We start from the raw sequence: 24365 nt of genomic DNA, 5'->3' as shown, positions 1-24365 counted from the left end.
CGTTCAGTGTAGGCACATCAATCATCCCCCAACATGCTCAACCTGACGTTATAGTCAGGTTGACCAGCATGTTCGGGCGATGATTGATGTCGAAATGACCAGCGGGAGCGCGCTTCGCTGGTCGTTACTGACATTAATGTGCCTGATTCATGAGCGATTGAATAATAATTTAATAATAATTTCTATGAGCGATCATTCAATCGCTCATAGAAATTGGCAAGTGGATGTGCGCCTTAACCAACATTATCCTGCCACCATACTGTCATTCAACTAGTGAGTGCTCCGCTAGGACATTAAGATGACAGTGGCCCACAACCTTGATCATCTCCAGACCGAGACAACACTCTGCAGTGCCCATTACTTTTTTTAAATGGCTATTTGTGATCCAGTGGCAGCGAGGAACATCCCAACTCAAGCAATGACATCAGGCAAACCCATTTCTACATCTATGGTAGATGGTCAAATATACTTTAAACATCTTGTGCCATGTGAACTGAAAATAAATTTCACAGGATCTTTAAAGTACCCATCATGTTTGTTTCCTAATGCAGAGGGGCACGCTCCACAGGATCAATAGTGGTAACCAAAAAAAAGGAGTTCTGACATATGTACGAATGGTACGTCTAACAATATAGTTAAGAAACACAAAAGTGGTAACCGCAATATGGAAACAAAAAGGAGGAAATAGCATTCAAACATCAGTTGAAAACATTATTGAACACAAAGTATAACGGATTTTGTACGTTTAAATTTCTGCTACGACATAGCATAAAGGTTGCTAAGTAGCTACAAACCTTGCATGTCAGTTTGCCAGCATATTATACTCATTTATTCAGGCACAGAAAAAAGTGGCAAGTTATAAATGATAGAATTGCCAATTTACAGTCATGTGAATATCGGTCAAATCCAAAAGCATACCTTGTTAAGTTCTTCTATTCTTCTTATTAAGTAAGGGTTGCTAGAAGAGTTTTCAAAGTAGACATAGTCTGAAAAACAAAGGCAACATACATTAGTGTTTGCCTATCAGGACTGTACAAATTCATATTAAAATAAAGTTAAAACCTACTAACTGGATAATTTCCTCCCCAATCTTTTTTGAGAATGACTGTCCTCTCTGCAATGGCTAATGGAAACCATTACAAGTGGTTCCTGGCAGTCAAAGCCTCCATGCACTGTGTTAATACCAGCTGTGCTATTGCTGAAGAAAAAGCTTATACTTTTGTATTTGCCAGAGATTCTGGCAGTGCTATGACTGAGGTTTCACTACATGCTTGGGTGATTGGCATTACCAAATACAGCACACACTCCTAAGAGCAGACCAAGGGTTCAGCTGCCTAAAGAATAGACATTTCCTCACCTCCCAAGTGCCAAGATTTCAAATAAACTTCATCTAACAAGTAAGGACATGAGGGATGATGTAGTAAGCCTTCAGAGTGGAGTAGTAACCCCAAGCAACCAATCAGCTTCTAGCTAGCATTTATTAAGTACGCTCTATAAAAGGATAGGCACAAGCAGATTGGTTCCTATTAGCAATGTCTCCACTGTTTAAAAGGCTTGATATATTCCCCCTTAATCCTGAAACAGAGCTTTCTTTGGTTTGAAAATTACTTACACAATACAGAATAAAATGAACAGCGATGGCAAACTTTGCAACGACCCATACAAATCTCTACACGGTGAAACGAATAGGACAACTTATTATTCAACAGCCTTACACCTGGAAGATTAAGCACAGTAGCTTGGCACAGATGCACAGGTGATATACTATGCATCTACCAAGGAAGTACAGAAGACCTTATCATATTCACCAACCACTCAAGAAACACCAAGCTCAACATTGAATTTACCACAAACATCAGATGCACACAAGTACAATCTCTGCATCACTTAATCTACATAGATACCATAATACATTCCAAAACCTACAGTAAACCAGTCAACTGCAATAACTGCATCCCAGCAGCCATCACCTCTGCCTAAACAGTATACCAGATGAGCAATTGAAGTACATACACTAACAGTCAAAATATTTTTCAAAACCTCCATTTTGCCAGTTTTCATTGAAATTTAAGCAATTCAAGTAAAGTGAATAACACAAAATGTTACAAAGGTGCTAACTCACCATTAGAAGAATTTAAAAAAAAAAAAAAAGGCTCGTCTGGCCCATGAATCACCCCTAATGGGACTACTGAAGAACGGAAGAGGGTCTTATGAACTGATCATTCAAAAATTGTAATCTTTTGCTCGTAATGTTTTGTACATCAAGTAGGAGAAAGGATGGTTCTTCAGAGTGTAAGGTTTATTATAATATGGTTAAAATGTCTACATGTTCATAATGTCGACACCTGAAGGTCAACAGTTTTTTTGCATATTTTTGCCTAACCCAAACCATAAACACAAGTGTACTATCAAACTTTCTGGTGTTGACACTTGTTAATATCAACATTTTTTTGTTGACCTTCTGTTCATGTCGGCATTCAGAACCTGCCAACATTCTGACTGGTTCCAGCAAAACAGCACTTGTTTTGCCATTAAAAGCACTGCCCTCTTAAATAAAAACTTAAACCCGTGACACCAACTGTCAAACAGAGAAGTGAGATGGTCTCAATTGTACAGAGGGGTTAGAACTCTGAAGGACCCTGAACACTACACAATATCTTTAACAATTTGGCCGATTCAGACACATCGAAACGACAAATCGTTAAAAGGTGTAGTGTGTAAGCAGTACATAGTGTAGTGCACGCTCCTGTGCGGTTGCCAGCCTCATCACCTGAACTTATGTGCAGCATGTAAGATCAGGCTATGCGGCTGATGGTCCCATGCAGCGCTATGTGGGGGCACCCACTGTTTACGGACTGCCCGAAATGTCACCAGTCGGGTTGTGTGTCGCATCACTGGGTTCACACATTGTTTAGTGTGTACCCAGCTTAAACCAAAAGGGCTGCCACAGCATTTTGCAGCATTATACAATTGCCTCTCATCTATAAATAGTTGGCCAAGAGTTCATCCTGCAGCATAAACATTTATGCTCATCTGTGATCACAGGTTACAAACATGACAGCAACTGTGTTATTAACGCCAATAAAAGAACTTAAAAAGCACAGTATTTACAATTGAAGGTATTGGAAATGCACAGCACACAGGTTCTTCAGAAGTTCCGATATTACACACTTTCATGGAGCTCAGTAAGCTACTTATATTTAGTACAATATACACAGTACAGCAGGTGGAATCCAGCCCATCTCTTTAAACCAATCCAGCATGTGGCATGCATCAAGCACCTGCCAGCGACAGAAAGTCTCTGCCTTTTTTTACACCCTGGCTTATGCAAGTTTGGGAAGAGACTAGTAGTAGTGCCTCAGGTCTTTGCTTTTAATCTGGCTGAAATGGGCTTCCAGAGGGAAAGGGGCCATGACCTGGGGACAGTGGCGTAACTGAGGGGTGGTGGTGGTGGGGTGGCCGGGACTCGTACCCTGGGTGCTACCAGACCGTGTGTGTGTGTGTGTCCATGTTTGTTTCAGTCATTCAGTTAGTGTAGTGCGGACCGCAGTGAGTGAGGTCCGCACTACACAGTAAAAGAAACACACCACCGCCGGGTAGTACACTTGTACTACCCGGCGGCGGTGTGTTTGTTTTAGCAGCCAATGAGAGTCAGACAGACTCACTCATGAGCTCCATTTTCCGGCTCCCGCAGTGGGTGATGGAGAGAAGTAACGACATCTCTCCCATATTGCCGAGCGTGCCGGAAGGATGGATGAGCGGAAGTTGGCAAGCGCAGGAGCGGGGATTCAGGTATTCGTTTTTTTATTGTTGTATGTGTATATGTAAGGGGCACTACATAATGGGGACCACAACTGGGGGCACACAGAATAAGGGGCACTGCATAGTCTGAACGACGCACGATATATCATTTGGAAAATTGCACAGTGTTGCACAATATTTGGTAAGATTGCACTAGATAGTTTGTCTGGGAGTTCAAGGGAAATCTGGATGACTATTGCATCGTTTGCCAATTGTCTGATGTAGTGTTCACGCTAGGCTGTTTTAGCAGGGAGTCGAGGCACCCGCCCATATGAATGTCGGCGGGGCCGCACCATCCACAACTGTCCACGCCCCCTTCACCGGCTGCGCCCCCTTTTCGGGCGCATGCTACTGCCCCTGCACCTGTGCGCCAAGCCCGCCCCAAATCCTGGCGGGAACACTATGATGTGTACTCAGCTTTAGAAGGATTTTATTCTGCTGTCCACCTATCTGGAAATTGTTCCTTCAAAAGACGGTCATAGCATTCTCTATTACAATAATCGGTGGCTATTCGGAGCTCTGTACACAACATCATTGCCGCAGTTATCTTTAATCTGGCTTTCACCTAGCTATTGGGACATTTTGGAGGAGATTCAATTCTTCTATCAGGCACCTTAACTAATAGGCGCCTGACAAAGCAATTCAATTGTTGCTCCGTTTGGGCGCATAAAGCCGCAGGAAGACACATTTTTGTCCAAACGGAGCAACAATTAAATTGCTTAGTCGGGCGCCCGTTAGCCCAGTAAAAGAACTGAATCACCCCCAGGGAATTTAATTGTTAGCGATAGGCTAACTAATGTGCATCTATCAGTGCAATTGAATTGGTCCTCCCATCAGACGCCCAAGAGTATTTTACACGGCAAAAAGGACAGGGTTTAGCTGCGTAAAGCGGTTAACCCCATTTAAAATCCTGCTTTGGATAGTTTGGAGCAAACCATTTTAAATACAAAAGCACATAAATATAAATGTATACATAATAATATAAAGCCTGTCTACACATTTCAATTTAGACCGAACGAGATTGACTTACAGTCAGCGGTCACCGCAAAGCAGGGACAGAGACTGGGGAGGAGAGAGTTTTAAGAACCTGCAGGGGACTTATGGAAAAATTTTCCTCTGTCCCTGCAACTTTCGGGATAATTAAGGATTTTCTTCATATAACGCCATTCTGAGATGGCGTTATATAAAGTAAAGATTGAGTAATTCAACGCTTTTTGCTTTGCTTAAGAGTGAAAATTCCTACAAAATGCGGAAATTATATTTAGTTTTTTTTTTTTAAATGCGGAAACTCATTGCTGAATAGACCCCATAGTGTAACTATGTAACAATGCATACTTGATATTAAGTATCTAATTAATTCTGGAGGTGCTCCCAAGATCAACATAGGTAGTCTCAGAAAAGATAAGTATTCTACATGGAGACACACAATTTCAAGCAGTGAGACAATTAAAATATAACTATTTTTAAAACTTCAAATTATAAAACCCTAAGCGATTAAAAATGAAAGAAATGTATTTAAAATAATAACCTGTTAAAAAGGCTAGCCATCTGGCTATAACTTCTTATAATGGCCAAATGGTACTGGGAGAAACAGGGCTCATCAAATAACCTGCTGTTAATGGACAGCCCAGGCCTATTCAGAATAAGGGGCACTGCATAACGCTCACTTTTCCTTGCAGCCTCAGCAGCTGCGAGGAAGAATCCACATTAATTGCAGCCTCTGGGGTTTCATGCACGTTAGCCCAGGCTTTACCGTACAGGAGGAAAAATGCTGAATAATTGAATAGCTTCGGATTTGAAAACTAGAGATTTTCCCCGTGCCAAATTGAATATGCCCCAACAGGTCTTTCTATCTCAAATCTTGCCTGTGGCCTGAGATATTGTATGATGCAATGCTTATGCTGGGCATACATTATCAGACCTACAGACATTTTATATGACAGCCTAAACCCATTAGGTATGTCACAGTGTATGGCCACATAATATCTGGTTTCCTCACCTGGGAAGGAGACATTTCCCCGTTCCGCCCCTGTGTAGGAACAGGGGAAATGTTGAGCGTTCGGCTGCAGCAGTGCATACATTGCCAGATGCGACCAACCAATGATCGGATCAGTCGGGCATTTTGGAAGATTTCTCATGACCGTCCAATCATCACCGATTGGTCGCGTCCATTCACTAGTTCATTATCAACACGGTCCGCCAGTAACAAACGGATTGGTTTGGTAATTGCAAAATGTACAGGTAGGTCTTCCTTATTATACATTGTAACAAAAAGTTCCCTTTAAGGAAATTCTGTAAACAGTGCTATGTGGAAGTACATATATTACAACTGTATCATGTATACCACAGGTTCTCAAACTCCGTCCTCAGTACCCCAAACAGTGCATGTTTTGCAGGTCTCCTCACAGAATCACACCTGAAATAATTAGTTCCAGCTGTGGATCTTTTAAAATATGTCAGTGAGGAATGAATACACCTGTGCACCTGCTGGGTAACCTGGAAAATATGAATTGTGTGGGGTCCTGAGGACAGAGTTTGAGAACCACTGACGTATACAATTCTAGGGGGGGAATTCGATTGTTTTTTTTGGGGCGTGCTATTTCACTGCTCTATTTGTTTGCAGTCATCGCAGCTGGCCAACCTGCTGGTTAGGTCGCAATTCAATTCTTTTACTTTCACTTTCTTGTGGGCGTGTAAAACAGGTGGGCGGTGATGAGCTTTTCTGCGCGCCCAGACCCAGCATTCCTCTGGCTGCCTCTAGCTGCACTGAAGACTGGGCTGCTGTATTGAATCCAGGTAAGATCTTATTACAGGGGGGGGGGTGTAACTAGGCTTAATTAAGGGGGATAGGGCAGCGGGAATGCCGCTCCGGCCACGGTCCATGTAGCTAGTGAGTAGAGCAGCCAATAATAGTGTGATCTGCACTTCACAGTAAAGCAAACGGCGCCGACGTGGCGTTGTGTTTGTTTTAGCAGCTAAGCACCCAAGGCCGCAGCCAGGCTGTAGCTCACTCCAGAGCTCAGCCTTCCGGCTCCCTCCGTGGGTGAAGAGACGTGGGAGGACAGAGGTGCAGACGACGGCGTCTGGTGCAGGAGCGGAGAGTAAGGCAAGTATTTATTTTTGTCTATTTGTAAAGGGGCATGGGGGACCACTTATGGGGGCACTCTAAGGGGCAATACATATGGGGGGCAACACTACTGGGGGCACTCTATAAGGGGCACTAATGGAGACACTGCATAGGAAGGACCTCTAATGGGGGCGCTCTATAAGGGGCATTGCATAGGGGGGACCACTACTGGGGGCACACTATAAGGTACTACATAGAGAGACCACTACTGGGGGTACTGTATAAGGTTGCATTGCATGAGGGGCACTGTATAAGGGGTACTGCATCATCCCGAAGTTAAGTATTGGGGTTCTAGGGGGAGGTTAGGGTTAAGCACTAGGGGAAGGGTTAGACCTTTATTCCTTATGGGTGTCGGGATGCTGCTGTCTGTATTCTGACCAGCGGCATCACGACAGCCGGGATTTCATACCCAACCTATCGGCTACATCCTGATCACCTTCCCACTCAGCTTATTTTTTTCCCTGTCCCTACAAAAACTAATTTTATTGAAATATTTTATTAAAATCAATGATATTCACTCTTAAAAATACCATACCAGTTAATTATTAATAAAATTTGAATATTAAAATAAATTTTTATTCAAACTCACACCCTCTAGGGGTGGTGAGAACTGACAGGTGATAAAGTGAAAAATAGGTCGACCATTATTTTTTATCACGCCTAAATTTACAATTGAATATCCCTGGCCATGTTACAGATAGGCTGAAATTTAGACATGATAAATCACAATTTTCACGACCAAAAAATGTTAAATTGAATAGCGACTAAATTTTATCACACCTAAACACATGTTTATCACGGGAAAAAAAAAAACAGTGATAAAACAATTGAATTCCCCAGTAGTGAAAACCGAACCAAAAGAATTAAGAAAATTTTTTCATCTATTTTTAAGCTGTGAACAATCATCGTTCAGATCCATACACTGAACTATGCTTGTTTCAACTAGCCATCAAATCGGTTGGTAGGCACAATTATCATGCAGTATATTGCCAGATTATATTTGATTTTTTTAATTAAATGTGTTAAAAAGTAGCCAATACTAAGCGTGGTGGAAGACCTTTAAAACTGTTGGGCCAACTGTTGTCAAATCAACACACTTTTTGTAAAAATTTTACCTCACCAGCTCAGATTATGTTCAAATTTGGTATATGGTGTCGAAGAAGGATAATTGGCAGAGAAAGGATCGGTCTGAAATTAAATCGGGGCGACGCCATTTTGCGAATGGCAACGAGATGCCATTTTGCGACTGGCCGCCCAGCGCCATTTTAGTGAAACTCGCCATTATAAGTACATACGGCAACGCTATTTAGCGTCGTGCGATTCCAACGCAATACAAAGAAGTTAAGATCTCACCATGTAAATACAGTCATTAAAACATATAAAATGATTAACCCTGCAAAACACGAACCATGGTGTACTCCACAAAACACAGTCGCACAGCGCTAACTAGCGTCTTTTCTCAATTCCCCAATACTTACACACTGCACACTTACATAAAAGGTTCCCTAGCATTAACGTGTAATATTCAAGGTTTAATCAGTAATTATTAATGTTGTGTAATAAAGGTTATTTGAGATCTAAGGTTTAGTACATGGTAAGCAGACAGTGTTTTGTGTTGTACTGATCCACTGTGTCTCAACAGATTTCAGGTATCATCGGTGAGAAGATCGCAACATGCGTCTGCAAACTATGGACTATAGAGAGTTAAAACATTAAAATGTACTATGTAATGTTATCTTAGATTAGCATGCAGCGGGAAAAGGGACACAAAAGCGTTGTTAGAGGCTGTTTGTGTCCATTCGAATTGACCTATGAACTATCCTGTAACAGAAGCACCTTTAAGAAGAGCCAATGGAATCATGCCAATCTGTTCTATTGTATTGCCTATCCCTGTAAGTGTATATATATGTGCGCTTTCTGACCCCAGTCGAGAGTCTTCTTGCTGTGCTGTTGGAGGATTCTATTGCTGATGCCGGTATCTGGGCCCAGAGCGCGTGCATATGTAACAACTGTACCTTGGATCTGTATGATTTATTTGCGCTAATTGTCTTTAGATCACAGTGTATAAACCATCTGTTTTTTTATATTGAATAATAACTTTTTGTGCTTTGGAACCACACTCAAAGTCTGAAAGCCTTTATTTACTGTGCGACTCATTACGCTAAATAGCGACAATTTTAGAAGGTATAGACAGGATTGCATAGAGGTTTTAAATAGGTATCGATAATGGAAAGTATAAATATGTAGTCTGAGAAAAATACAACATTTTATTTAATTTAAATAGCTCATGCTGTTTCCAAAATATGGCAATGTAAAGTTTTCAAAAATATGTAAAAAAACGCACAACCCGCATATTTTCAAATAGCCATAGCAGCTCTTCTAATTAAGTCCAAAATATCACCAAATATATCCAGGAGGCGCTCCTAATTATATGAACAGAAGTCTCAGCTCAAGTCTTTTAGAGAATATACGTTTCCACAAAATTTTCTTAGTCCACTCAATTTCAAAGTGTGAACCTCAAAGAAATGTAAATAACAATCTCATAGTGTAAAAAAACAGTATTGGTCTTGTGAAATGATTGGAAAATTAAGATAAGACTTAACTACCAGAAATAATGGTCTACCACATGAAGTAGACACTCAGTTGTTTTTCCATATAGCCACCCTTAGGGTACACTTAATCCTCCTACGACACCACGGGTCTTTATGTTTCCATATTCATTCCATATATATATAAGGGATGAAACAGACCTCCAATAGTGTGACAACGTTTAATACATACAAAAATCAAGATACAAGGAAAATTTTTTAAATTGGACTCTAACCAAGCAAAATGGTCTACCAGTGTGAAACAAAGTAGACAAATATCACTTAATGATATCGGTGAAGAACCAGGCGTCCCCAGAGTCACCAACCATTTGTCAGGTAAGGTCCAAGAATATCCAAAACACCTTTGCCCCAACGCGTTTCAATACATATGATGTGTATCTTCCTCAAGGCATATGGTGATAGTGACTGCAAGATCCTATATTTATATGGCTTTCAATCAAGACTTAAGTAAAACTTAATTCCAGACATAGATCAACTGATAACTATTCCTATATTGAACATCCAGTCCATACAGAATCCAACCTGATCTTATTCCAATGCCGCTATTAATGAATGATATTCCACCTGAAACATATAATCATGTGTTTCCAGAATTCACCAGAAGTCTCCGTGGATGTGTGAACACATCCGTAACCTGTTCTCTATCGCGTGGATGTGTCCATGTACTTCCGCGTTCCGGCAAGCTCTGATGACGCACATCCGCCGCCGACATCTCATGCGTTCCGTTTGTCGAGCACGTGCTTCCGGCAGCTCCAGATATGCGTTCCAGCATAGTCAGCTCCATTTTTAAGAAGAGAGTGAGGTTGCATAGCCATCATAAAAAAGGGCAAATACATTAGAATAAATGGCCATCTACGCACAAATAAAACACAATGCAAGAACAATGGAAAAAAGATTAAAATAAATAAAATAACCTAACTACATTATAAAAACCACTTAAGTTTGAAATCTTTGTTCAGACCAGTGGGTATTAAAGTTTTAAAATAAAAAATAAAAGTATTTCATGGTTGGCCAAAGACTGTGCAATATTAAGAGATCGCATCCCTTTATTAACCATTTTTTAAACCAGAAAAATTATTTATCTGTGCAATATCGCAGTTATGTGCATTTTTAAAGTGCTGTGACAGTGCATGTGTTTCAAGTCCTCGACGGATATTCCATAAGTGCTCCCCAATTCGTACTTTTAAGGGACGACTCATTGTGCCAATATAGGATTTCTTACACGAGCATTATCGCATATATAATATTTTGAGAAATACAAGTGATAATTCTTTGATAGTGCATGTCTTCCTATTCATTATAACTTATTTTCTCTTTCCAAAGTTATTGGGAATGTTTTTACAGCCCATACACATTCCACATCTGTGGAAACCTGTGGTTAAATTCATTACTTTTTTAGGGGGAAGTGCACAATAACTACTGACCAACTTAGATTTTAAATTTGGGGCTTTCCTAAAAATACATACTGGAGCATCTGGTAATTCACTACCAATGACAGGATCGCTTTTTAACAATTTCCAATGTTTTTTTAAAACCTTTTTCACCAAATAATGTTGGGATGTAAAATTGGTGATAAAGGCCCATTTGAATTTATCTCCATTCTTTGAACGGGTTCTGTTAGAACTTTTGATCAAATCCGATCTATCAAGTTTTGTGACCTTCTCCAGAGAGCTGTTTTGCATCATATCTACAAGATGTAAAACAATTTCTCATTTCATTAGCTGGTTTGAAAAATTCATTATGATCAGAACAGTTCTGCTTAACCCTTTTAAATTGGCCCGTTGGTATAGATTCAAGCCAATTCTTATGGTGCTAACTATTTCTGTTAATGTACGATCTTGTGTCAGTCGGTTTAATAAAATTCCTGGTTCTAATTTGATCCCCTTCGATATAGATAGTTAAAGCGAGGAAATCCACACTGGTCTTGCTTATATTAAAACTAAGATTAATATTACGGTTATTAGAACAAAAATACGTGCAAAATCTATCTAAAATTAGAGGATCACCCCTCCAAATAAATAAGATGCCATCAATAAATCTCCTCCATGTCACTAGGTTCGCTCTATATGGGTTATTGTTCCAAACTTGTTCATCTTCCCATAAAAATGTTCACATATCCTGGAGCGCAACTAGTGCCCATGGCGGTCCCCCATTTTTGACTAAATTAATCTTTAAAAATAAAATGATTATGTAAAATAAACCGTATACCTTCTATGATAAAATCTTGCACATCATTCTCAAGGCTGCTATCTATTAAACACTGCTGTGTTTCATCAATTCCCTACTGATGTTCAATAATAGTGTACAGGGAACCAACGTCCGCTGTCACTAGATAAAAATCATCTTCCCATACAATCTCTTCTAACAGTTTAAGAACATCCCTTGTATCATTCAGATGTGAAACATTTTTTTATAACTAAATGTTGGATAAAGTAATCTATAAATTGTAATAATGGGGGATGTAAGGGAGTCCACGCCAGAGATAAATCGGCCTACCTGGGGGCTTTTCTCGATTTTTGGTAACACATAAATAGTTGGGATAATAGGATTTTCATTGTATAGAAACATTATTTAGAATCTGTAATTGTCCCTTTCTTTATGTATTTATTCAGAATCTCCTTCAATTGTAACCCGAGTCTCTTAGTGGGATCACCTGTCATTTTTCTATAAGTCTCTGTGTCTCCCAGCTGTTCATGTATCTCCACTTCATAATCATTTAAATTCAACAACACAACCCCCCCACCCTTATCTGCTCACTTAAAGACCACATTTTTATCAGATCTCAGGGATTTAAGAGCCTCTCATTAGAAGTGAGCTTTTGTTTAATCTTCCGTATAGCTAAATTGTTCTAGAATTTCTCTAACTTGATTACTAAATGTATCAAGAAAGTTTCCTTTTTGATGAGCCGGATAAAATGAAGTTCTATGTCTAAATGATAATTTCTTCTCTACAGTCATCTTCCTCACCGATCTGTTTTAATTTGAAAACATTAAAGGGTTAGCTTTCTAATGAACCTCTGAGTGTCAATATGGAGGTCAAATTGATGAACCTTAGTGGATGGTGCACATTTAAGACCCAGTTCCAACAGGGATCTCTCTTCTTCTAATAAAATGTGATCACTAAGATTAAAGATCATTATTTGTTTCCTCATTTTCACTATTATTAACTTTCTCTTTTATTTGGTCCAAATTGCTCTCTGTATTCATCATCTTATCTTTCCACTTATATTTCTTTGTGGATTTTCCTCTTTTATTGCCCCCCATCGTTCCCCTTGATCCAAAGGGAATTAACGGTAGGGGTTCCTTTCCCTCCTGTCTAAAAAAGCAGGGGAGGAATTATGATGGTTAAAGATGGAAAATCGATTATGATTCCTATCTGGTGATCTATTTCCTCCAAACTGATTGTTGCCACCTTCCAGTGCTCTTGTTTAACTGTTTATTATTCCTCCACTCGGGAATCCTATAATCTCTATTGTTATCAGGATAAGTTCTATAACTAGAGTATTTTACCGTTTTGGGTGATCGCTGATATTCCTCCCTAAATTTTCTAGGGTGTGGATTTCTTTTATAATTGGTTTTCACTGGTGATATCTGATAGGATTACATTAGCATGATCCTAATTTCTTGTGGTTTTCCAATCCTCATTAGCTTTCCGATCTCGGAGGAATTTGTAACTTTTTCTCTAATAATGTTCTTTCAAGTTGTTCTATTTTTCTCGATTATTGCCTCATGTTCCTTATATTCAGGTAAATCTTCAAAAGGGAATAATGAGTTCTTTATACTCACTGATTTTTTTTTTTTACCTACATCAGTTAATGTCTGTCTTTTTCCTTTCTTCTATAATTAATGCCATTAACTCAAAAGAGCAATTGTTAATAATTAATAGCCATTTTTTTTTAAATTGGTCTGTTTGGGTACAGAAACTAGCTGTCTTATGTATCTTTAATCCCTTCGGTATTAAGTGATGTGCTAATTACTTTTCTAAAGTCACAACCTCCCACGAGACTTTTGTCTACTTTTTTATGATGGCTATGCAACCTCACTCCCTTCTTAAAAATGGAGCAACTATGCTGGAAAGAAATATCCGGAGCTGCCGGAAGCATGCGCTCAAACGGAACGCATGAGATGACGGCGCCGGATGTGCGTCATCAGAGCTTGCCGGAACGCGGAAATACATGGACACCTCCGCGCGATAGAGAACAGGTTACGGATGTGTTCACACATCCACGGAGACCTCCGGTGAATTCCGGAAACGTGATATGTTTCAGGTGGAATATCATTCATTAATAGCGGAATTTAAATAAGATCAGGTTGGATTCTGTATGGACTGGATGTTCAATATAGGAATAGTTATCAGTTGATCTATGTCTGGAATTAAGTTTTACTTAAGTCTTGAATAAAAGCCATATAAATATAGGATCTTGCACTCACCATCACCATATGCCTTGAGGAACATACACATATGTATCGAAACGCGTTGGATCAAAGGCGATTTGGACATTCTTGGACCTTACCTGACAGATGGTTGGTGGACTCTGGGGATGCCTGGTTCTTCACCCATATCATTAAGCGATTTGTCTACTTTGTTTCACACTGGTAGACCATTTTGCTTGGTTAGTGTCCATTTAAAAATTTTTCCTTATATTTTGATTTTTGTATGTATTAAAATGTTGTTACACTATTGGAGGTTTGTTTCATCCCTTACATATATATGTATGGAATGAATATGGAGACATAAAGACCTGTGGTGTCATAGAAGGATTACAGTGTACCCTAAGGGTGGCTATATGAAAAATGTCACAGCTGCCGACACTTGAGACTCCTGGAGGGAGGCAGGCCTACTTTGGCACAATAAACTGGGGTGGTCTTTAAGAACGACCTTTCCATAACACTCAGTAGCACAGGATAAAAAAGTAAAATAGAATTTATTCACATATGAATTATCAACAGCAAAGTCTCAAATAAAGTCTCAAACAGCACAGAGGTTCACATGTGCAATAATATGTAGAGGAGAGAATCCACAAATATATATAAGCAGTCTTTAGCATATAGGAACTAACGTGGTAGGGAACCCCAAGTCCAGAATGAGGCTAACACCTCAGGGTGACATTAAGGACCTTTGCCAGGATAGAACCCTGTAGTAATGGAAATCCGGAGCCGAACAGGACCTGCAGAATAATATAGTTCTAGGACAGGACCAAGCCCTGCGGTGCAGTGAGAGATGAAGCAAACTTGAGTCTAGTGGAGTAGTGAAATCGGAGCAGGGTTAAGCCCTGTAAGACGATGAGATTCCAGGACAGGGTTGAGCCCTGCAGCGTGGCTAGAGTTCGGAGCGGGGTTGAGCCCCGTGATGCAGAGAGGATTGAAACAGGGTTGAGCCCCGTGATGCAGAGAGGATTGAAACAGGGTTGAGCCCCGTGACGCAGAGCAGATTATAGCGGGGTTGAGCCCCGTGACGCAGAGAAGATTGTAGCGGGGTTGAGCCCCGTGACGCAGAGAAGATTGTAGCGGGGTTGGGCCCTGTAGTGTGGTTAGGGTTCGGAGTGGGGTTGAGCCCCGTGATGCAGAGATGACACTGTAATGGTGCAGTTGACAACTGTAACAAGGATGAGTTCAATATCCACAGGAACGAACAGAAAGACAACAGGCAAAGTAAATAGTGCAGCAAAATGGTGAAAGTGCAGTGATGGAGCAATCAGCAATACTTATACTTAAGCAATAGGAATGCTGGGCCCTGTAGTGCAGCGGGTGACTGACATCAGAAGTTCATCTGGAATACTACAAAGTCCACAGCAATCCACAGGCACGGCGGGGATCTGGCAGGAGTCCAAGAAAAGACCTGAAAGCAACGTTGCACAGACACTGAGACACAGTAACAGGCTTTATACTAGACGTCTGTGATCCATAGGAAGTTTCAGAACATGTGACGCAAATGGAATCAGCTTTGAAATAATGAGCAATCTAGGAATCCCACAACCTGACGACACCTGGGAAACAGATGATCACTTTAACACTCTATCCCCTGAATGAGAAATATGCCAGCAAGCAGGATAGCTCCTCCAACGACCACAATGGAACTTTGGCAAAAGTAGTCTATCTTTATGTACTGAAATAGTTGCAGTTCTGACAAAAAACAACTGAATGTCTACTTCATGTGGTAGACCATTATTTATGGTAATTAAGTCTTATCTTAATTTTCCAATCATTTCACAAGACCAATACTGTTTTTTACACTATGAGATTGTTATTTACATTTCTTTGAGGTTCACGCTTTGAAATTGAGTGGTTGAAGAAAATTTTGAGGAAACGTATATTCTCTAAAAGACTTGAGCTGAGACTTCTGTTCATATAATTAGGAGCGCCTCCTGGATATATTTGTCGATATTTTGGTCTTTGTTATATGTTTAAGTGTTGGGTGACACTTTTCCACTAAGGAATCTAAAGGGGCTGCTATTAGTGTGCACTTATCATTTTCACAACGGTTTCATTGTGTAGCTCTTCTAATTAAGCTAGAGAGGTGGGAGTGGTGTAATTTTACTGTGTTTTTTATGCCCTTTCCTATGATTAAAAAAAAAAAAGTGTGTGGACAAAACAGTAAAAAACAAACTCTTGAAATAGTCTATACTAATGTTAAATGTTTGTCAAAATGTAAAAGTGGGAGGATAATGGGTTCATAGTTAAAAATAATTTTAAAGCAAGGTAGTTTATTCAAAAAAGCCGGGTGTATTACAAGTAGTAATAGGTAATAATAGATTTGATGGTTTCATTAGTTTAATTATATAAATCAAGTTGAATAGAAATACTAGACATTGTATTACGGTGTAATGGTTAGAATTACTGCCTCACAGCACTGAGGTCGTGGGTTCGATTCCCATCACGGCCCTAACTGTGCGGAGTTTGTATATTCTCCCTGTGCTTGCATGGGTTTCCTCCGGGTACTCCGGTTTCCTGCCACACTTCAAAAATATACCAGTAGGTTAATTGGCTACCAACAAATATTAACCCTAGTGTGTATGTGTGTGAGCATGTGATAGGGAATATGGAGTGTAAGCTCCACTGGGGCAGGGACTGATGTGAATGGCCAACTATTCTCTGTAAAGCGCTGCGGAATATGTGTGCGCTATATAAATAACAGGTAATAAATAAATAAGTCAGTCAACAATGTTAGCTGAAGATAACTTGACAATGCCTCAGTGGTTTTTAAAGTGTCATCAGGAGATATAATAAATTCCCAAAAAGATTATTATTTCTCTGATGGGTCTGCTGCCCAAAACAAACAGTTCCCCAATATACAGCTGCATTCATTCTTCCTGCATGTGGTTGGCAGTTACCTTCACTCCACTCACAAATGGTGCAGAGTCATTAACTCTGGATATGAATCAATAATTTGATTTATAAAACACAATGGGGGCAATTCAAATGTTTTTTTAGGTTGCGACAATTAATGAGCACCTAGCTTGCTACTCAATTGTTCTGGACGCTCATTAATTATCGCCCTCTTTGCCGCTTATGAGACAAGGTTTAGCCGTGTAAAACGGCTAAAACTGTCTAAAATTCTGGTTAGGGCGGGCTAACTGCAGTTAGCGTGCCCTAACCAGGAGGTTTCACACACATTTCTCCTCGCACCCTCCTGAGTGTGAGTACAGAAATGCCGGCGGCTATCGCGCCCTGACAGAGCAACAATTGAATTGCTCTGTCGGGCGTCTTTAAAAAGAAAACCCGCCAGCAATCCATTTGAATTGCCCCCAATACATATGCATTGCAAAAATTCCATTGATGCGTAGTAGGATTCAGTATTTTTTTCAGCTGGTGGCAAAAAAGTGTTTTACAGGGTGATAGATTGCTTTTAACTCTTTTGCAGTTAATCACCAGCCAATCCTTTGTTGTGTGTCAGACCCCTGTATTACAGAGTATATACTACCAGTTTTGTGTTTATGATTCATCTTACTATTACAGAAAAGCATACACTTTATAGGCATATCTACAAAGAGGTTGATCTCAAAATGTGACATGCATAATTACAGAAAATACAGGCATTCATTGTTCTACAAGGTTAGTATTGGGAGTACATAAATCTCTCCTTGTTCCTCATTTTCCCTGATCTCTTTCTCAGGATGGAAGTGAAGGGTGGTTAGGATACATACATGGGAGGCAAGGCTACATTGTCTACTCATATCTATTTGGCTATACTGCTGACCAGCTGCACATTGGCCTTGAGGGTTAGTAAGAACATCCTGCTCATATTAAAGCTTATGAATAACTTAATAAAAGACACACCATCCTGTTACAAAATGGAGTCTTATGTGGATAGCTTATCAGATTCTTCAAGGGAAATCAAGGTTACTCTTTAAGAAACACACTTGACACAAGGCAATGAGTTTCGTTAATAAACCAGTGTGCAAACAAAGTGGTGTTGTCTTCATTGTTAGTTTAACACTTGCCACATCTGTGTGTTTATAAAGTGGTATTTTGTGTGAATGGGTTAACTATTGTTTTCTTCCTATGGGAGATGTTCCTTAGATTGGGACTACTACTTAGCGATAGGGTGATCACAGGAGCACTAATATGTTTTGAAATAAAAAATTATTTATATATATTATTTTTAGAATTTTCCATTGTTCAGCACCATTCTATAATTTTTTTGGGCAGAGCTTCTAAAATCCTACTTTTAGTCTGGTGGTATTAACTCTTGTAAGTAGGACTAGCTAGCTACTTAATTGATTAATAATGGGGCTGACGGAGCTTCAGCTCCAGGCCCACCATAAGAATAGGCCCACAGACATCTGAAGTGTGTGTGCTGCTGTGTAGATAGGGTTCTTTCCCTTCTACAGCAACCTGCCAGTGGCCATCCCATCCAGTCTGAGGGCCCGCCCCCTTCCCCGTCTGTTGCCCGGCTGCGGCGCCCGTGGATTATAAAGAGCCGCCAGCAGTATAAACTTCTTTAACAGGAGGGCAGCGCAATCGAGGCCTGGGCTTCACTAGCCCTCTATGCGCCGCTAACACACAGTGATTTGGCAGCAGCGCCGCCTCCACGTCACTGCGTGTGACGTCACAAGTGCCGCTCACTGCCACCACCGCACAGCAGCACCCTCAAGCAACCCAGCGACTATGTCCACCAGCACTTCAGCATAGACACATCAGCTCCGTGGAGGTGGCCTGCAGCAGAATGGTGTCTGATGAGTGAGTCCCCCAGGGTGAGCAGGTACTTGTCAGTCCAGCTGGCCAGGCTGCTGCTGTATAGTGGTATACTGCAGCCTGATTGGGGGGGGGGGGGGGGAGAGAGAATATATATTACAGGAATAATATATATGAGATATAGAATATATATATATATATATATATATACATACGCACACACACAATGTGTAAATATACTGTGACTGCATACACACTGTGTGCATATATATATATATATGTAGTATATTAATAGTACATGTGTATATTTATATGTATGCATATCTATACATAATATAAAAAAAATTTTAAAATAGGTTTATAAATGTGTGTGTGTATATATATATATATATATATATATATATATATATATATATATATATATATATTCTAAATATCTAAAATGAGCATATATACAAACTATGGGTCTCATTCAGTGGTGCACGCTAGTGAACTGCTGAACGCAGATTCCAGATATGTGGGAATCTGTGCAGAATGGTTCCTGCTAACTCACTTGCACAATGGCAGCTGACTGTCAGTGATTGACAGTCTGCTACCGTTTGGTCGTGTCACTGCCGTTGCGGAGGATGGAAGAAGCCAGGATCTCCGTCGGGTGATGGAGATTTCCTGGCCTCTTCCTCTAAATTGCGACGTCCGGCTGCGGGACTCCATGGGTCACCGCGGCCAGCCAATGGTATACATATATACACACACACACACACATGCAGACACACTATACTGTTTATATATAAATATATACACACATAATATATATATGAGTGCTAGCCCAAGTGAATTTCTCTCTCCCTCTCTCTCTCTCTCGCTAACCATCTCCAATGAATCAACTGCCCGGTGCCCTCCTCTGTAATTGTAATAAATATAAATAATGATACTCGGCACTCTGAGACTTAGCAAATAGATAAAGCTGTATTAAGGCATGTCACAATATCCAACGTTTCAAAGCACTACTGTGCTCTTTTTTTATTTCTTTAACATGTTACCTTGAAAAAAAGAGCACAGTGGTTCTCTGAAACGTTGGATATTGTGACATGCCTTAATACAGCTTTATCTATTTGCTAAGTCTCAGAGTGCAGAGTATCATTATTTATATTTGTATTACAATTACAGAGGAGGGCACCCGGGCAGTTGATTCATTGGAGATGGTGAGAGAGAGAGAGAGAGAGAGAGAGAGAGAGAGAGAGAGAGAGAGAGAGAGAGAGAGAGAGAGAGAGAGAGAGAGAGAGAGAGAGGAGAGGGGGAGAGAGAGAGAGAGAGAGAGAGAGAGAGAGAGAGAGAGAGAGAGAGAGAGAGAGAGAGAGAGAGAGAGAAATTCACTTGGGCTAGCACTCATATATATATTATATATAATGTGTGTATATATTTATATATAAACAGTATAGTGTGTCTGCATGTGTGTGTGTGTATATGTATACCATTGGCCGGCCGCGGTGACCCATGGAGTCCCGCAGCCGGAAGTCGCAGTTTAGAGGAAGAGGCCAGAAAATCTCCATCACCCGACGGAGATCCTGGCTTCTTCCATCCTCCGCAACGGCAGCGACACGACCAAAACGGTAGCAGACTGTCAATCACTGACAGTCAGCTGCCATTGTGCAAGTGAGTTGGCAGGACCCATTCTGCACACTTTCAGAATGGGTCCTGCACCTACACAGATTCCCACAAATCGGGAATCTGCGTTCAGCAGTTCACTACTGAATGAGACCCATAGTTTGTATATATGCTCATTATTTTAGATATTTTGAATATATACACACACATACATATATACACATTATATATATATATATATATATATATATATATATATATATATATTATATACACACACACAGTCCAAGGTGCGGCACTCTCCTAAATTAATGCAATGACAACTGGTGCGTTATATCAACGTTTCAATACATTTCGTACTATCTTCAGGATTACAAAAATCTGAAGATAGTACGAAATGTACTGAAACATTGATATAATGCACCAGTTGTCATTGCATTTATTAAGGAGAGGGCCGCACCTTGGACCGTGTATGCTTTTACCATGTGTGGGCACCTCCATAAGTTACGTGAAGTTGTGTGTTGAGTGCCGGACCATTTGAGATATATATATATATATATATGTACTTGTATAGGATGTATAGAATGGCGCTCTGGTTCAACTTCCAAATTGTATTACACCGTAGTCCAAAAAGTGATGGAGTTCAATTAGTGCTAACAGGTGTGACACTTCGATCCCTTTTGGTGAAGGTGGCAGCAGTCTTCCCGTAAGGATGCTTATCTGCATAATCAATATTGTGGAGAGGAGCTGCAACAGGGGCCCAACGCGTTTCGTCCACAAGGACTTCCTCAGGGGTAGGGGTCAACTGTTAGGAGTGCCCTATTTATAGCATGTACAATAAGGTGCTAATTTTGCGCCAAAACGGCGTATACCGCCGTTCTGCACATGCGCAGGCAGCCCGCGGCCATCTTGTATGAAAAAACTACATGTCCCAAGATGCCGCGCGGCCTACCTCGCGCAAGCGCTAGTCGCGACAGACACTAAAAGGTGTCTGCCGGGATATGAATATACAGAGGAATGGCACAATAGTCTAGTGACAGCGGGGCCTTATCTTGTACTTGGCCTCCGCTGTCAGTCTGCAGATGTTGCGGTGTTATGTGCCGTACTGCGCATGCGCGGCTACTAGCGGCCATCTTATATGGGGAACTATGATTCCCAAGATGTCATGCGGCTAGAACTGCGCATGCGCAGATCGCGGCAGTTAGAGAGAGAAAACTGTCGTGATCGAAACTCCCACATAGAGTAGAACAAAAGTGGGACCTCATATTAGGTGTAACTGCCATTGTATTGATTAGACAAACATGGTGGTAATCGTTTTGTACAATTCCATGATATAAACTAAATATTGAGCGGCCATTTTGTTGGTGGAAGGCCCAATCATGAGACATGAAGTGGCCATTTTGTTAATTATATAAACAATCACATATATCAAGTGACAGTAAATACAAAGTGCAACCAAATAAATACTGTAAATGACTAATTAAAACTAAGGATGAAACAGTATATTAAAATAAGCATCACTAAAAAAGAAGATAAATATAATACACAGGGTTGGACAAGGTTTTCAGAATCATGAAACTAAACATTTTTTAAAAATTATATATTATATATAATATATATATATATATATATATATATCTATCTAACCATCCATTTCTTAAAAACATATCATGCATTAATACCAACAGAACCATAAAAAAGTAAAATATTAAAATCACAAGGTATTCCATAATCCCAAAAAAGTCATAAGAAATCATAAAAAATCATAAAAAAGGTGCAATTTCGTAGCTGTCATTCAGGCCCTGGGGTAGGAGAGTGTTTAGCTCAAAGATCCAGAACATCTCTCTTTGAGAAAGTTTGTTGGCTAAGTCACCACCTCTTGGGCCCAATTTGACGTGCTCGATACCTCTAAAAAGTAGATTTTCTGGATTGGCATTATGGTGTAACTTAAAATGTCTGGATACAGAATGGCTCTCGATTTTATTCTTTATATTTCTGACATGTTCCTGTATTCTCAATTTAAGATTCATTTTGGTTTTGCCCACATATTTAAGGCCACAGGGGCACTCAACCAAGTAGATAACAGAGCAGGTGTTGCAATTAATAAATTGTTTCATATTATACATTTTGGAATTGTCAGAATTCGAGAACGGTTTCCTATTGGGATGTAAAAATTTACACATATTACAGGGTCCGCATTTATATGCGCCCAGACATTTAGTTAGATCTTGTCTATTAGGTCTTGTTGGTTGAAGCATACTAGGGGCTAAAATGTCTTTGAGGTTCCTTGCTTTCTTAAAAACAATGGTGGGTTTAGTAGGTAAAAATCCCGATAAAATGGGGTCCATCTTCAGAATACCCCAATGTTTATTTAAAATCTGTCGAATTTTGCCTTCTTCTCTGTTGAACTGGGTAATGAAAGGCACTAAGTCTTCTTTTTTGGGTCTGGTTTTATATTTAAGAAGTTCTTTTCTATCCAAATTCTCTGTTCTTAAAATTGCCTCTGCGAGTAATGTTTCTGGATATCCACGTTCTTTAAATCTCTCTGCAAATAGGTTGATTTGTTGAGAGCAGATCTCTTTATCATTACAATTGCGTTTGATGCGATGGAATTGTGAATATGGGATATTATTCTTCCAACTCGTAGTATGTCCACTCCTATAATGCAAATAGCTATTAGTGTCGACAGGTTTAATATATGTTCTTGTAGAGATGCTAGTTATTTTTCCTTCTAGAGTGACATCTAAGAACTCAATCACTGTCTTCTGTAAGTTGGAAGTAAATTTTAGATTAAAATCATTAGAGTTGATAAAATCCATAAAATTACTAAAATCCTGTTCATCACCTTTCCAAATGATGATGATGTCATCAATGTACCGTTTATACAGGCGTATCATTGATTTGTATGGGTTATTATTGTATATGTGTGCTTCTTCCCATTTGCCCATAAATAGATTGGCGTAACTGGGCGCAAATATAGTTCCCATCGCCGTACCGCAAATCTGTAGATAAAACTGATCTAAAAATGTAAAATAATTGTGTGTTAAAATGAATAAAACCAGATCACAAATGAATTGTTTATGTTCGGAGTTGATGGAAGTATCCTCATTAAGAATTTTCTGCAGGCCTCAATACCTCTATCATGCTGTATACAGGTGTAAAGAGATTGGACATCTATAGTGGCCAACATATAGCTCTCATCCCAACTAAAATCTTCTAAAATATTCAAGAGGTTGGTCGTATCTTTTAGGTAGGATGGAAGTTCTTTTACATATTTATTTAGAAAGATGTCTAGATATTCGGATATGTGTGATGTCACAGAGCCTATTCCTGCAATAATGGGCCGGCCAGGTGGGTTTTTCATATCCTTATGGATTTTAGGTAGATGATAAAAGATTGGGATGACTGGGCTTGACAGCATTAGGTACTGATATTCATCTTTCGAGATGATGTCTTTGTGAAGGCCTTGCACTAGTAACGTTCTGAGGAGGTCAACATACTCCTCTGTAGGATCCTTTGGTAGTGGTATATATGAATTCAGATCGCCTAAGAGCCGCACAGCTTCTTTGGTGTAGTCTGTTTTGTTCATAATCACTAGACCACCTCCTTTATCAGCTTGTTTCAGTACTAGATTGTTGTTTTCTTGCAAGTCTTTAAGTGCTTTTCTTTCTTGTAGACTAAGGTTGTTTTTAGTGGATACTTCCTTCTGTGAGTCTATCAGATCCTTCTTGACCATATCGTAAAAGATGGAGATATAACTGCTCTTTGATTCCAAAGGATAAAATTTGGATGTAGGTTTCAGACCTGATTTAGACGTGTTAACATAATTGGATATAATTGCTGTGTCTTTCCTGATAAAATGCCTTTTAAGGGTTAATTTCCTTACAAATTTGTTTAGATCAATGAACGTTTGGAACCTATTGTTTTTTTGTGTTGGGGCAAAGTTAAAACCTTTGCTAAGCAAGGATACCTCAGCTGATGTTAGTTGATGTTCAGATAAATTGAAGATCCCCTGTGTAGTGGGATCTCTTATAGTTTGTATGGATTTCTTCTTTTCGATTCTCGTTCTACCACCGCCTCTTCTTCCTC

General features: G+C 39.9%; 1 protein-coding gene across 1 annotated transcript in view; it reads right to left on the bottom strand.

Moving 5' to 3' along the window:
- LOC148442449 (metastasis-associated protein MTA1-like) overlaps positions 1-24365 on the bottom strand; it is a gene marked incomplete at its 3' end in the record, with an annotated part of 107199 nt that overhangs the window by 55993 nt on the left and 26841 nt on the right. The window contains exon 2 of the mRNA XM_088463932.1: positions 919-986. Coding sequence (XP_088320058.1) covers positions 919-986 — 68 coding nt within the window. The remainder of the gene's footprint in view (positions 1-918; positions 987-24365) is intronic.

The sequence above is a fragment of the Taudactylus pleione genome, unplaced genomic scaffold (assembly GCF_031769625.1).
Source record: "Taudactylus pleione unplaced genomic scaffold, aTauple2 ptg001508l, whole genome shotgun sequence".
Lineage (NCBI taxonomy): Eukaryota > Metazoa > Chordata > Amphibia > Anura > Myobatrachidae > Taudactylus > Taudactylus pleione.
Note: the sequence above shows the minus strand (reverse complement) of the source record. Positions and strands in the feature narration are given on the sequence as shown.